The 15,031-nt window shown below is 38.7% G+C and overlaps 1 protein-coding gene across 11 annotated transcripts in view; it reads left to right on the top strand.

Annotated features, from left to right (window-relative positions):
* The window catches only part of LOC578564 (kinesin-like protein KIF21B), a 64,635-nt gene that overhangs the window by 21,166 nt on the left and 28,438 nt on the right, over nucleotides 1-15,031 (top strand). For 6 of the 11 annotated variants that reach the window (XM_030993562.1, XM_030993563.1, XM_030993567.1 and 3 more), the window contains 12 exons: nucleotides 107-176; nucleotides 997-1,143; nucleotides 2,140-2,265; nucleotides 4,317-4,516; nucleotides 4,976-5,085; nucleotides 5,275-7,249; nucleotides 7,600-7,802; nucleotides 8,239-8,415; nucleotides 8,758-9,000; nucleotides 9,565-9,828; nucleotides 11,365-11,466; nucleotides 13,933-14,098. In XM_030993562.1, the coding sequence (XP_030849422.1) occupies nucleotides 107-176; nucleotides 997-1,143; nucleotides 2,140-2,265; nucleotides 4,317-4,516; nucleotides 4,976-5,085; nucleotides 5,275-7,249; nucleotides 7,600-7,802; nucleotides 8,239-8,415; nucleotides 8,758-9,000; nucleotides 9,565-9,828; nucleotides 11,365-11,466; nucleotides 13,933-14,098 (3,783 nt within the window). The other 5 variants (XM_030993571.1, XM_030993572.1, XM_030993569.1 and 2 more) reach the window with 4 other exon arrangements.

Here is a 15,031-nt window from a genome sequence, read left to right on the forward strand (position 1 = left end):
TCAGTAGTGATGGTGATACTGTTACATGCCATTCATTCAATTATTTGATTCCCTAGGTGGTATTGTGATTTACCCTTTATGTTATTGTTATTTTTTGCTGTCTTAGGTGGTACTGATGGTGATGATGAAACCATGACGATGATGACAGGATATATCAAGGAGGTAGAAGAGTTGAGGTAAGATTGGTTAAATCTAGTCCACCCTACAGCCACAATCAGAGAATTTGAATTATCAATCTCAATTTAAATTTCAATTTCAATTTAATTTTTCAATTTTGATTTTGATTTCAAGTTCAATTTTTTAAAATTCAATTTCAATATCAGTTCCAATTTCAATATCTATTTCAAATTTCAAAATTCAACTTCAACTTCAATATCAATTTCAATTTCAATTTCAATTTCAACTTCAAATTTCAATTTCAATTTCAATTTCAATTTCAATTTCAACTTCAACTTCAACTACAACTTCAATTTCACTTTAAATTTCAGCATTAATTTTCATTTCCTAACATGTTGTTTTCCCACAGAGCCAAGTTGGTTGAGAGTGAGAGCATGAACTCAGCCTTGAGCCTTGAAACTAAACTTCAAGTGCAATTTTAATTTCAATTTCAGTTTCAGTTTCAATTTCAAATTCAACTTCAATTTCATCTTCAATTTTATTTTCAATTTCAATTTCAATTTCAATTTCAACTTCAATTTCAGCATCAATTTAATTCAAGTTCAAGTTCAATTTCAATTTCCTAACATGTTGTTTTCCCACAGAGCCAAGTTGGTTGAGAGTGAGAGCATGAACTCAGCCTTGAGCCTTGAAACTAAACTTCAAGTGCAATTTTAATTTCAATTTCAGTTTCAGTTTCAATTTCAAATTCAATTTCAATTTCAACTTCAATTTTATTTTCAATTTCAATTTCAATTTCAATTTCAACTTCAATTTCAGCATCAATTTAATTCAAGTTCAAGTTCAATTTCAATTTCCTAACATGTTGTTTTCCCACAGAGCCAAGTTGGTTGAGAGTGAGAGCATGAACTCAGCCTTGAGGAGGAAGAACGTTGATTCACCTGTCAGGGTCAATTCCAGAGCCTCGATGATGAATCCATCCCACGGAGCTCTTAGACCAAGCTCTGCAATATTCACCGCACCCATGTAAGTCCATTTCCAAAACCTATAATAATAATAAAGACATGTATAATGCGCAACATATCCACCCAGAGGGTGCTCAAGGCACTTACAATAAGTTACATATAAACTTTACTTAGATACATTTATGCTTACATTACGTTATACGGAGCTCTTAGACCCAGCTCGGCAATATTCACCGCACCCATGTAAGCCCAAAATCCAAAGTATTTCCAAAATGTATTGTGAATTGAATTTTATCTGAATTATGAATTGAATTTAATTACTTAGTCTGAATTATGAATTGAATTTTAGTCTGCATTTTGAACTAATGCTTTTCATGTTATCTATGTTCAAGTCACTATGAATATGACGGACAAAGAAAGAGGACAAAATATACAGTTCCTCATTCTACCCTCAATTGCTGTGGTAGACAAAAGAACATCCCTTCACTGCTATTATGTAAAAATGTGTAGCACAGGTAAATATGCATGGGACACCTGTTCTACACATTTTTACGTAATAACAGTGAAGGGATGTTCCTTCGTCTACCACAGCAATTGTTGAGGGTAGAATGAGGAACTGTATATTTTGTCCTCTTTCTTTGTCCGTCATGGTCATAGCGAGTCAAATGTACTATTCTGTATCCATTTGTATCTTATTGATGTTTATAATCTGTAATTTTGTAATAACATGCAAACAAAACAGATTTCCAATAATTGGACAATAAAATTTGAATTGAATTGAATTGAATGACATACACTTGGATTGCAAGCGCTCTGCAGTCTATTTCTAACTTGTCCCCTTGACCCAACACTATATCATCTCATTCTGGGGGCGTTTGACAAAACTTGTCATCAGTGACAAATGACAGTTTGGGTTATAAGCTACTGAAATCCCTGCTTCTGATTGGTTATCAACAGATTTGTCACTGATTTCTGTTATTTGTCATTGAAAAAAGGCTTTGTGAAACAGGGCCAAGTTATTTCCTTTTTACCATTATTTCTGTGTATGTTCCTACAGCTTTGAGAATGAGCATTACGGTGATGAGGGCGTGAGGGTAGCCTCTGTGCTCTCTGATGCTAAGAAGCAGGTAGAGGCTGATCAGGAGAAGATACGACAGGTGGAAAAGAGGAGAGATTCACACGGGTAAGTGATGGGAGTAGAGAGGTTAATAAGGTAGGTTGGTACATTTAAGGCCCACTGCACTACTTATAGGTACTTGCGCCCTCTATACAACAAACAATGCATAATTGGTGACCATTGGTCCCCCATGATCCTCTTTTTCTTATGTTAATTGAGAGCTGATTTGATGAGATGACCACCTGTCCAGTGACATTGCAGGGTAGTCTAATCCCTCCTTTACACTAGTACAGATGAGCTTTAAGGTGTGAGGGGGGGGGGGGGGTAGAGTTGCACCCATTCTCTTTGAATGGAGGGTAGTTTGGACACCCATTCTCTATGATGGGGGGGGGGGATAAGACGAATGGAAAAGAGGAGAGATTCACAAGGGTAAGTGAAAGCAATAGAGAGGATGATATGGTACGTTGGTGCATGAAGTTGTGAGGGGGGTAGACTTGCACCCATTATCTGTGAATGGAAGGTAGTTGGGCTCCTCTTCTTTTTTAAAAATGACAAAATGACCAAATTTATAATAATTTGACAAATGTGTAAAGTTCAGTATCAAAAGTTGCTGCGGTATGCGCGGCCCAAATTTCCCCATCTTTCATACGTCCATACATTGTGGACAGTGCAGAATTGTCAAAATGTGAATATTTTTATGATAAGCAAAAATTCAAAAAAATGTACGAGATATAGATACAAACCTTCTTTCGCTCTACCCAACTGCTTAATTTCAATTTGTTATTTGTCACTTCGTGGACAAGATTTTTTATAAATAATTTTTATGCCTCCGCCACCGAAGGTGGTGCCGGAGGCATCATGTTTTCGGGTTGTCCGTCCGTACGTCCGTACGTCCGTCCGTACGTCCGTCTGTACGTCCGTCCCGTTTGACCGTTATCACAATATCTCAAGAACCATTTAAGATTTAAACTTAAGACTCGGGAATAGTATTTATCACCATAGGAAGACGATCTGATTAGATTTTGGAGTACGTAGGTCAAAGGTCACAGGTCACAGAGGTCAACTTATGAAATTCCTTGTATTGAGATTGTTAGCGCGATATCTCAAGAACCATTTGAGATTTAAACTTCAAACTTAAGGATAGTATGTATCACCATAGGAAGACGATCTGATTAGATTTTGGAGCACGTTTGTCAAAGGTCAAGGGTCACAGAGGTCAACTTATGAAATTCCATACATTGAGATTGTTATCATGATATCTCAAGAACCACTGGAGATTTAAACTTAAAACTTAGTGATAGTGTGTATCACTATAGGAAAACAATCTGATTACATTTTGGAGCACGTAGGTCAAAGGTCAAGGGTCATAGAGGTCAACTTATGAAATTCCATACATTGAGATTGTTATCATGATATCTCAAGAACCACTGGAGATGTAAAAACTTCAAACTTAAGGATAGTATGTATCACCATAGGAAGACGATCTGATTAGATTTTGGAGCACGTAGGTCAAAGGTCAAGGGTCACAGAGGTCAACTTATGAAATTCCATACATTGAGATTGTTATCATAATATCTCAAGAACCACTGGAGATTTAAACTTCAAACTTAATGATAGTGTGTATCACCATAGGAAGACAATCTGATTAGATTTTGGAGCACGTAGGTCAAAGGTCAAGGGTCACAGAGGTCAACTTATGAAATTCCATACATTGAGATCGTTATCGCGATATCTCAAGAACCACTGGAGAATTTTCACTTCAAACTTAATGATAGTATGTATCACCATATCATAATATCTCAAGAACCACTGGAGATTTAAACTTCAAACTTAATGATAGTGTGTATCACCATAGGAAGACAATCTGATTAGATTTTGGAGCACGTAGGTCAAAGGTCAAGGGTCACAGAGGTCAACTTATGAAATTCCATACATTGAGATTGTTATCATGATATCTCAAGAACCACTGGAGATTTAAACTCCAAACTTGTTTATTTTTTTTTGGGGGGGGGGGGGGAGAGAATGGAATCTGCCCCCTCCAACTAAAAAAAGCACCAAAACAACCTGACATTTTGAAGGTTTAAAAACATCCATTGTTGTTTTTTCCACCGTAACAGAGGCAGTGAGAAGGACATGGAGTCGTGTGAGGAGGTGACGGACGAGAGCCATGAATCTGTGCAAGACCACGAGACGGAGGGAACGAAAGAGGAGCGGGGAGAAGAGGATGAAGAGGAGAAGGAAGAAGAGGATGCTGATGATGAAGATGATGATGATAAGGACTCCAGTAGTAGCAGTGATTCAGAATCAGACGAAGAAGGTTAGTGTAATATCATAATAATATTATGTTCATTTATATAGTGCTGTCACACATTAGGTTTCACAGCGCTTCACAAGGTATGGAGGTGGGAAAATCAAAAGCATGGCTCTTCAAATGCCTTAATATTCTAAATAAAGCATGTAACATCATAAAAATCTGGACAGATTTTTATGCCACATGTTCGTGTAGTCCCATATACATATTTCTGTGTACATTGCTTGTAACTTTACACCAAGACTGGGCCAAACTTCTTATCATTTTGATGATTCCAGAACCTTGCAGTACACACCAATACATACATGCTAGATGATAACCTTTTCTGATCGATTCCACACCGTGTCTTTCACAATCCAATCGCATGACCAGAACTCAACTACATCTTTAGGAACCATATAAAAGCAGAATATTATTATTATTATTGAAATTTAATTTCATTGCTCATCTCGTTTGACTCATCAGAGAATGCTCAGCTGCAGGAGAATCTAGCTGAGCTAGCGTGTGAGATCACCATCAAACAGAGACTCATTGAGGAGCTTGAGCATAGTCAGAAGAGACTCCACACTATGAAGATGCAATACGAAGAGAAGCTAGGCTCTCTACTCGATAAGATCAAAGAGACAGAGAGCGAGAGAGATAAGGTCTTAGATAATCTGGGTAAGTTTATGATGCTTGAAAGAGAGAGAGAGACGGAGAGAGAGAGACAGAGACAGAGACAGAGAGAGAGAGAGCATAGTCAGAAGAGACTCCACACAATGAAGATGCAATACGAAGAGAAGCTAGGCTCTCTACTCGATAAGATCAAAGAGACAGAGAGCGAGAGAGATAAGGTCTTAGATAATCTGGGTAAGTTTATGATGCTTGAAAGAGAGAGAGAGACGGAGAGAGAGAGACAGAGACAGAGACAGAGAGAGAGAGAGCATAGTCAGAAGAGACTCCACACTATGAAGATGCAATACGAAGAGAAGCTAGGCTCTCTACTCGATAAGATCAAAGAGACAGAGAGCGAGAGAGATAAGGTCTTAGATAATCTGGGTAAGTTTATGATGCTTGAAAGAGAGAGAGAGACGGAGAGAGAGAGACAGAGACAGAGACAGAGAGAGAGAGAGCATAGTCAGAAGAGACTCCACACAATGAAGATGCAATACGAAGAGAAGCTAGGCTCTCTACTCGATAAGATCAAAGAGACAGAGAGCGAGAGAGATAAGGTCTTAGATAATCTGGGTAAGTTTATGATGCTTGAAAGAGAGAGAGAGACGGAGAGAGAGAGACAGAGACAGAGACAGAGAGAGAGAGAGCATAGTCAGAAGAGACTCCACACAATGAAGATGCAATACGAAGAGAAGCTAGGCTCTCTACTCGATAAGATCAAAGAGACAGAGAGCGAGAGAGATAAGGTCTTAGATAATCTGGGTAAGTTTATGATGCTTGAAAGAGAGAGAGAGACGGAGAGAGAGAGACAGAGACAGAGACAGAGAGAGAGAGAGCATAGTCAGAAGAGACTCCACACTATGAAGATGCAATACGAAGAGAAGCTAGGCTCTCTACTCGATAAGATCAAAGAGACAGAGAGCGAGAGAGATAAGGTCTTAGATAATCTGGGTAAGTTTATGATGCTTGAAAGAGAGAGAGAGACGGAGAGAGAGAGACAGAGACAGAGACAGAGAGAGAGAGAGCATAGTCAGAAGAGACTCCACACTATGAAGATGCAATACGAAGAGAAGCTAGGCTCTCTACTCGATAAGATCAAAGAGACAGAGAGCGAGAGAGATAAGGTCTTAGATAATCTGGGTAAGTTTATGATGCTTGAAAGAGAGAGAGAGACGGAGAGAGAGAGACAGAGACAGAGACAGAGAGAGAGAGAGCATAGTCAGAAGAGACTCCACACTATGAAGATGCAATACGAAGAGAAGCTAGGCTCTCTACTCGATAAGATCAAAGAGACAGAGAGCGAGAGAGATAAGGTCTTAGATAATCTGGGTAAGTTTATGATGCTTGAAAGAGAGAGAGAGACGGAGAGAGAGAGACAGAGACAGAGACAGAGAGAGAGAGAGCATAGTCAGAAGAGACTCCACACAATGAAGATGCAATACGAAGAGAAGCTAGGCTCTCTACTCGATAAGATCAAAGAGACAGAGAGCGAGAGAGATAAGGTCTTAGATAATCTGGGTAAGTTTATGATGCTTGAAAGAGAGAGAGAGACGGAGAGAGAGAGACAGAGACAGAGACAGAGAGAGAGAGAGCATAGTCAGAAGAGACTCCACACAATGAAGATGCAATACGAAGAGAAGCTAGGCTCTCTACTCGATAAGATCAAAGAGACAGAGAGCGAGAGAGATAAGGTCTTAGATAATCTGGGTAAGTTTATGATGCTTGAAAGAGAGAGAGAGACGGAGAGAGAGAGACAGAGACAGAGACAGAGAGAGAGAGAGCATAGTCAGAAGAGACTCCACACAATGAAGATGCAATACGAAGAGAAGCTAGGCTCTCTACTCGATAAGATCAAAGAGACAGAGAGCGAGAGAGATAAGGTCTTAGATAATCTGGGTAAGTTTATGATGCTTGAAAGAGAGAGAGAGACGGAGAGAGAGAGACAGAGACAGAGACAGAGAGAGAGAGAGCATAGTCAGAAGAGACTCCACACAATGAAGATGCAATACGAAGAGAAGCTAGGCTCTCTACTCGATAAGATCAAAGAGACAGAGAGCGAGAGAGATAAGGTCTTAGATAATCTGGGTAAGTTTATGATTCTTGAAAGAGAGAGAGAGACAGAGAGACAGAGACAGAGACAGAGAGAGAGAGAGAGAGACCATAGTCCGAAGAGACTCCACACAATGAAGATGCAATACGAAGAGAAGCTAGGCTATCTACTCGATAAGATCAAAGAGACAGAGAGCGAGAGAGATAAGGTCTTAGATAATCTGGGTAAGTTTATGATACTTTATGATGATTGAAGAGAGAGAGGGAGAGAGAGAGAGAGACAGATGGACACAGTTATACAGACACAGAGGGAGAGAGAGAGAGAGAGAGAGACATTGAATTTTTAAAAACCTTGCATACTTTGACCTTTCTCCCATGACCCTTAGGATCAATGGCTGAATCAAGAACGAAGGACAAAGCTGAGAAGATCCGTAAGGAATTCGAGATCAAGCTCAAGAAACTTTCAGAGGAGAAAGACAGACTCACCAAAGTGCAGAAGGAACACAACAAGATCTTAAAGAGCAAGTCACAGTTTGAGAGACAGATGAAAGGACTGAAAGATGAGGTCTTTAAAATGAAAGAAACTAAGGTAAGAACTGTTTCCCTGTGGTATACCGATTGAAAGAACCCTCAAGTTTAGGTACTAGGGTCTGAAATTAAACTCAAGTGCAAGAAAACTCCAAAGAGAAAGCCGGACTCACAAAAGCGAAGAACGAACACAACAAGATCTTGAAGAGTTTCTTACAGTTTGGGAGATAGAAGAAAGGTTTCAATCTCAAGTGCAAATTCTTAAAGATAAAAGGATACTAAGATAAGAACTTGGTCTGTTTGCAACATTGATCAAAAGAATAACACCCAAAGATACGTTCTTGGGCAGTATTTATTCCAACATTGGAAGAACCAAAATTTAATCTCAAGGCTTGTTCAGATATGACGAGGTTTGTGTTTGTGGGACTGATTTTTTATTTTAGGAATAGAAGACTCATTGGCCAGTTTTTCCATTTTATTTTGTTATTTCCTACTAGGTGAAGCTGATGAAACAGATTAGAGAGGAGCAGCAGAAAGGTAGAAACAAAGATCAACTCTCAAGCAGAGAGATACAGAGACTAAAGAAGGAATCAAGGAAGAAAGAAACTCAGATTAAAACTCTTGAAGCATCGGCTAAACAAAGAGAACTGATACTCAAGAGAAAACATGAACAGGTAAGAGAGAATGTGAGAGAGAAGAGTGGAGAGAGGGAGAAGGGGAGAGGGAGAGAGAGAGGGAGGGAGGGAGAGAGGGAGGGTCGGAGGGAGGGAGGGAGGGAGAGAGATATTTCAATGTACTGTGCGCCAAAAAATGTGTGAACTGGGCCCCAAAGTGTATGTAGTGTGCACTTTTTTTAAAAATATGCCCCCGTTTTTAGAATTGAGCACCTTTTTTTTAGAGAGAAGAGAAAGAGAAAGAGAGAGAAGAGAAAGAGAAGTGAAAGAGAGAGGGAGAGGAGAGTTTAGGCCAATCAGGACTATCTTTGACCCTGTTTCTTTTCTCTGCTGTCATACCAGCTTGAAATGCTACGCAAGAATCAGAAGCCGATGTCGGACAAGGTCGCAGGTCGACTGTCCAGACCGGTCAAGAAGCCCTCTACGGCCCCCTCTACGGCCCCGGCAGAGACCGGTCAAAGGGTACTGAGTAGGAGAGGCAAGGCAAAGGTAGACACTGGTCGACCTTCGAAGCATGAGAGGAAAGGAACAAGTGAATATTCATCCAAGACGGCCAGACAGAAATGGAATAAGATGGAAAGGAAGGTATGTGATAGATAGAAGGTAGAATATAATGAATATTCATCTAAGACATGAATATTCATTAAAAAAAACCTCCATTGTCAAAACATAACCATAACCACAGAGTGTTGAAGTTAAGAATCTATCAGCGATGTAGAAAAATCTAAAAAAAGGTAACTCAGCCAGTATGTACTGTAATCTCTTCCGTTTTATTTACCACAATAAATCTATGTATCTATCTATTATTGCTTAGTCCTCCAGACAAGCAAGCTATTGAGAGAAAAAAAGTCACAATTGTGCTTACCCAACACCTAGGACACCGCTATACCCTTAGTCTCGTACGCACTACGCGCGCATGCAATCTTCCTCTCTCTTTTTCGCAGCCATCTTGGGAGGTTCAGCTAAGTCACTGTGGTTAAAATTCTGACTTTTTCACTCTTTCTCGCCATTTTTCTGCCTTTTAATTAGTAAATTTCTGTTCCGTTTTGTTTTCTATCAATTTTTGTTTTCTGTTTAAGATCACTGACATCATTGCTACATGTAGACGGCAGACCATCTCCTAATCTCTTCTGTTTTGTTTCTGTTAAGATCACGGACATCATCGCTAGACGGCAGACCATCTCCTACATGGAGAGAGACATGGAGCGGTTCATCCATCACAGGCACAAACTGAGTAAGAAGGTTGAGAAGTACCTGACCAAACGAGACGAAGCCCTGAAGGCAGGCAACAAGGATCCCAGTGTGCAGAAGGACTTGGATGAACAGATAGACGGGCTGAATGACAACATGGAGTACGTCCAGGAACAGATCACAGAATGTCAGAGCGGTATCATGGAGGTTATGGAGGGAAAGGTAAGATAGATAGATGGGTAGATGAGAGAGGGAGAGAGAGAGAGAGAGAGGGAGAGAGGAAGGGAGGGAGAGAGGGATGTTGATGAATAGATAGACGGTTGAATGACAACAATGAGTACGTCCAGGAACAGATCACAGAATGTCAGAGCGGTATCATGGAAGTTATGGAAGGAAAGGTAAGATAGATAGATGAATAGATAGATGGATATAGTGATATATATGTGGATTGAGGGAAAGGGGAAGAGAGAAAGAGAGAGAGAGAGAGAAGGGGATTGAGAGAAAGAGTGAAAGAAAGAGAAAGTAAGATAGATACAGTAGGGTAGGGAGAGAGAGAGAGAGAGAGGGGGGGGGGGTCAGGGTGTGGATTAGAGGGTAAGGAGAAACCAAGAGAGGGAGAAAGGAGAAGGTGCAGATATTGATAGTTGAGGAATCATGATAGACACTTTCTCGTTCAAATTTCTAATAGCCTATTTATATGATATAAACATGTTATTCATGTTGAATATTGAATATTTATTAGAACTGAAACTGAATAATAATGAAATGTACATGAATTTGATAAAACTTTTCTCCTAAATACTTCTTTAATCCATCTTATTCACTTAGGATGGTCAATGGGTATGTTTATATATATACATGTATATAGACAAGTTGTGTATCGTGTTTATTCTGTATGCAGGCGTCTTTCTTTTTTGTATCAGTGAAATGCATTAAAGTTGTCCCAGCTTTTGTTAGCCATTTGTTTATGATTTAATCTACCCTCCTTCCCAAAACTGTGATATACGTTTTCTCATTAGTAATCAAATTATTTATGTGAGAATCAGTAAAAACTACAAATGTCTAGCTATTTTGATGTGCTTTTTAAGTGGATGTGAGAAATAGCTATGTTCTGTATTTATACTTTTAGCTTGATGTTGTTTTTACTTGCCAATATTAGTGCAATAATGTATATTTGTAAACTTTCTGCTGTTATGTAGCGTTCTTCTACAGTTTTTTTTTGGTTTATATGTTCCACAGTCTATTGTTTTGGTTTCAATAATTTGTATACAAATACACAGAATCTAGATTTGCTCTTAAGAATCACTGTATATTAGATGTGTGTCAATGATGCATGCATTTATCAACTGCTTTATCTTAACAAATATTTGATGTTTTAGTCCAATGAAATACATTGTCATTTGGATGGTATCCTCTTATGTAATATGCTGGCCTGGTTTATTTTAAACGATTGCATATAGTTAAAGACTTACATAAAGAAAAGTGGACTCATTTAGATCCCCCTTATCTTAGTTTATCGAAGCAACTAAAGTGATGTTATGATATGTAGAATCATAATCATGGTATACTTTTATAACATGTTGAACTCAATTTAGCCTCGGAGATTAAATCTGGACTATTAATTAAACGCAATTACATGAATACAGACTTAAGAGTTTGCATGTGACTGTTTTCAATGAGCAAATAGCTTGACAGGACCTGCCAACATGAGTGAAGATTAGACTTATACCATCCTTTTGCATGCTTTGTTTCTTACAGGAGGAGATAGATGCTGTTGATGCTGCTGCAGTAATTGAACAATGCTCCTTGAGAGAGGCTAAATACATGCTGGAGCATTTCATCAACTTGGCGATTAACAAGGTTAGTATTTGAAGCATTCATCACACCTCCATTGTTTACATGTGCATGTGGATGTACGTTTGGCTGTATATTATTGAATTGGTTTACCTTTAAAATCTTTAAAAATGTACCAATCACCTGGAGAAAAAAAAATGTGTTTCGTTGTAATTCATAAAATAAACCTTTAACAACTTTGCATGTTATTCTATAGGTTACAGAGTATGCATCAAGTAAGGGGCAACATAAAACCATGTGCACAGAATTCCAGTGGAACGTGGGTTCCGTGCATACCCTATTTTATGAAAGCACAAACATGTGTGTTGAATAGTCTACTCAACAAGTCATATCTACTTGAGTGTATTCAAGTGCTGTTATTCTCTGTTGAAGTAATAATAATAATAATAATACATATGATTTATAAGGCGCCAAATCCACTTGACAGTCAAATGCTCAAGGCGCAGCTTGCGCAAGAGATGAAATACATACATGATACATTTATACAAAGTGCGATAGGAAAGGTACAGACATGAAAGGTTATGGTACTCAATTATAAGCTAAATTAAAGAGATATTTCTTAAGATTGTTTTTTAACACTTCAGCAGAACTGCTATTCTTAATCCATTGAGGGAGAGTATTCCATAATGAAGGCCCAGCATGAGCGAAGGTTCGCTCCCCCCACTTTGTTTTAACCCTAGGAGTAACAAGTTAGCTAGAGTTTTGAGAACGTAGCTGTCTAGAAGGAAAGTAATGCTTAATCAAGCCGATGTTATACTGCGGAGCAGAGCCATGTATACAGTGAAATAATAGCAAAATAATTTTGAAAACAACACGTTTTTCTACGGGCAACCAATGGAGTGATTTGAGGACTGGTGTGATGTGACTGTACTTGTTGGACAGGGTCATGACACGAGCAGCAGCATTCTGTAATCCTTGTAATTTTGCGAGTAGGTTGTGAGGCGAACTAAACAAAAGACCATTACCAAAATCCAAGCGAGAAGAAATTAAAGCATGAGTAATTTTCTCAGTGGCACTACGGTTAAGATATTTTAAGAATAAAACCCAAATTGCGTAACTGATAACGTACTGATTTTGAGACATATTGAATTTGTGTAGACATTGTCATGTTTGAGTCGAGAAACACACCAAGGTTGCGACATACATTAGATAGGGTAATTTCAAGTCCAGCAAGAGTAATTGAAGTGATGGAAATCTTCTCTAACTGAGTCTTGGAACCATACATTAAAAATTTGCATTTGGCGAGATTTAATTTAAGTGAATGTGAGTTTAACCAATTATGAACATCTTGTACACAAGTCTCAATGTTATGGGTAGCGCTGGCTGCATTGCTCTGATTGGGTTTGAAAGAAGTATATATTTGAATATCATCAGCATAAACATGATAAGAGAGAGAATGGTGATGAAAAATATTCTTCAAATCCGTTAAATATAACAAAAACAGTGTGGGCCCGCCCACAGAGCCTTGCGAAACTCGGCATGTAAGTGGTACAAAATCTGAAAGCTTGAGAATGGCATGACAGGTATGATATAAACCATTCCAGGGCTTGACCTTTAATACATAGTGACATGAGGGTATTCACCAGAACAGTGTGGTTAACAGTGTCAAAGGCGGAAGACCAATCGAGGAGTATCATAGCAGTTACTTTTCCGCCATCCATCTCCTGGAGTATAAAGTTGGATACATTAACAAGGAGGGTTTCTACACTGTGGTGGGGACGGTATGCAGATTGAAATGGGTCAAGGAGGTCATTATCGAGACAGTAATCATTTAATCTAGAGAACACCGCCCTCTCAAGTATTTTAAACAAAAACGGGAGATTAGAAACTGGACGGTAATTACTTAGTAATTCAGAATCAAGATTGGGTTTCTTCAGTAAAGGAAGAATGTGTGCCGTTTTAAGGACAGAAGGTACGCATGCCTGAACTTAAATTGACAATCTGTGAGATTACAAGTACTATGTAAAGCTCATATTTTGAATATTTAAGAGCATAATGTTCTTGCTTACTGGTGATTGCATGGCTGAATATATCATCATTGTCTTGCAATCATTTTCATTCCAGGGATGAAGTGCTGCACAGAAGGAATCTCAAGTCAAAGAGTTAGAAGCCAATCTTCATCATGAAGTACAGAACAGACATAGCTCCAGCACATAACAGATTGAATAGTTAATGAATCTTTCTTTCCTTCTTATTTCAGGGGCTGAGTGCTGCGCAGAAGGAATCTCAAGTCAAAGAGCTTGAAGCCAATCTTCATCATGTAGTACAGAACAGACATAGCTCCAGCACATAACAGATTGAATAGTTAATGAATCTTTCTTTCCTTCTTATTTCAGGGGCTGAGTGCTGCGCAGAAGGAATCTCAAGTCAAAGAGTTAGAAGCCAATCTTCATCATGTAGTACAGAACAGACATAGCTCCAGCACATAACAGATTGAATAGTTAATGAATCTTTCCTTCCTTCTTATTTCAGGGGCTGAGTGCTGCGCAGAAGGAATCTCAAGTCAAAGAGCTTGAAGCCAAGCTACATCAAGAAGAACAGAACAGCTTTGTTCAACAGACATTGCTTCAACACATGATGAAAGAAAGAGAAGGGGAAGACTTAGACCTAGATGGTCTCTTCAGTAATCCTAACCTAGGTAAGAAGCCTCCCACACCGGTACTAACTTTTTTTTTTTTTTAAATGAAAAAACGAGCAAGGATAAAATCATTTAGATAATGAGGACACATGGATGTATATACAGACTTTGTAAAACCAAAAAGAGAAGAATTACCTTTAAGCCAGGGCAGTACATTGAAAGAAATATCAATAACCGGTAAATGAATGTCAGATATTTTCAGAATTATCCTATAAAAAGAAGATTTCTTCATCCCTTTCTTCTTTCTCCACATACTTTTTCAGAATTACACACTTTGAGGGGTCAAAGACACAAAGACTTACCGTAAATCTCTGTGCATAAGACCTACCCTATTTTGGCGGCAAAAAAAACCCCCCATTTTTTTTGGTTTTGTTTTTGTCGACTCCGTAGGCAGCAAGCCAGATCAGTGTTCAAAAACAACTCTGGAAGGACCTTTATATTCCTGCGAGGTGCAGTTGAAGGCGCCAATTTTTTCTTGTGAACTTGTCACAAATAATAGTAACAACGTCATTTTTAAAACTAAAGATGATAGACAAATTTACCTTTAAGTCCAAACAGAAATCCTGCCATACAGGTAGTGTTGTTGTAGTTCAATCCTACAGATCGATGCCCTGCCATCACTATAACCTAGGTGACAAATAGTGAGAGTACATTCCTGTTGCGTCTTTGTAACCCGGATTACAGATTATATAATCTAGTACAGTTTTACTGTGCCATTTCAAATAACTTCCTATAGTATCTTACTATGACGGTGCGAGGGTTAGTCGACACACCTTGTATGACTGAGCTGGGAGACATTGCCAGGCACAGTGCAGGTGGATGGGGGCATAAATCGACACTTAAAAAAAAGAAAAAAAAAAGTGTGTCTTATAGACGGAGAATTACGATAACTCCATTTTGGTCATTTTGAGAAAAATTGGTTTATGTGTCACT

Source organism: Strongylocentrotus purpuratus, unplaced genomic scaffold, assembly GCF_000002235.5.
Source record: "Strongylocentrotus purpuratus isolate Spur 01 unplaced genomic scaffold, Spur_5.0 spur5_scaffold_20, whole genome shotgun sequence".
NCBI lineage: Eukaryota > Metazoa > Echinodermata > Echinoidea > Camarodonta > Strongylocentrotidae > Strongylocentrotus > Strongylocentrotus purpuratus.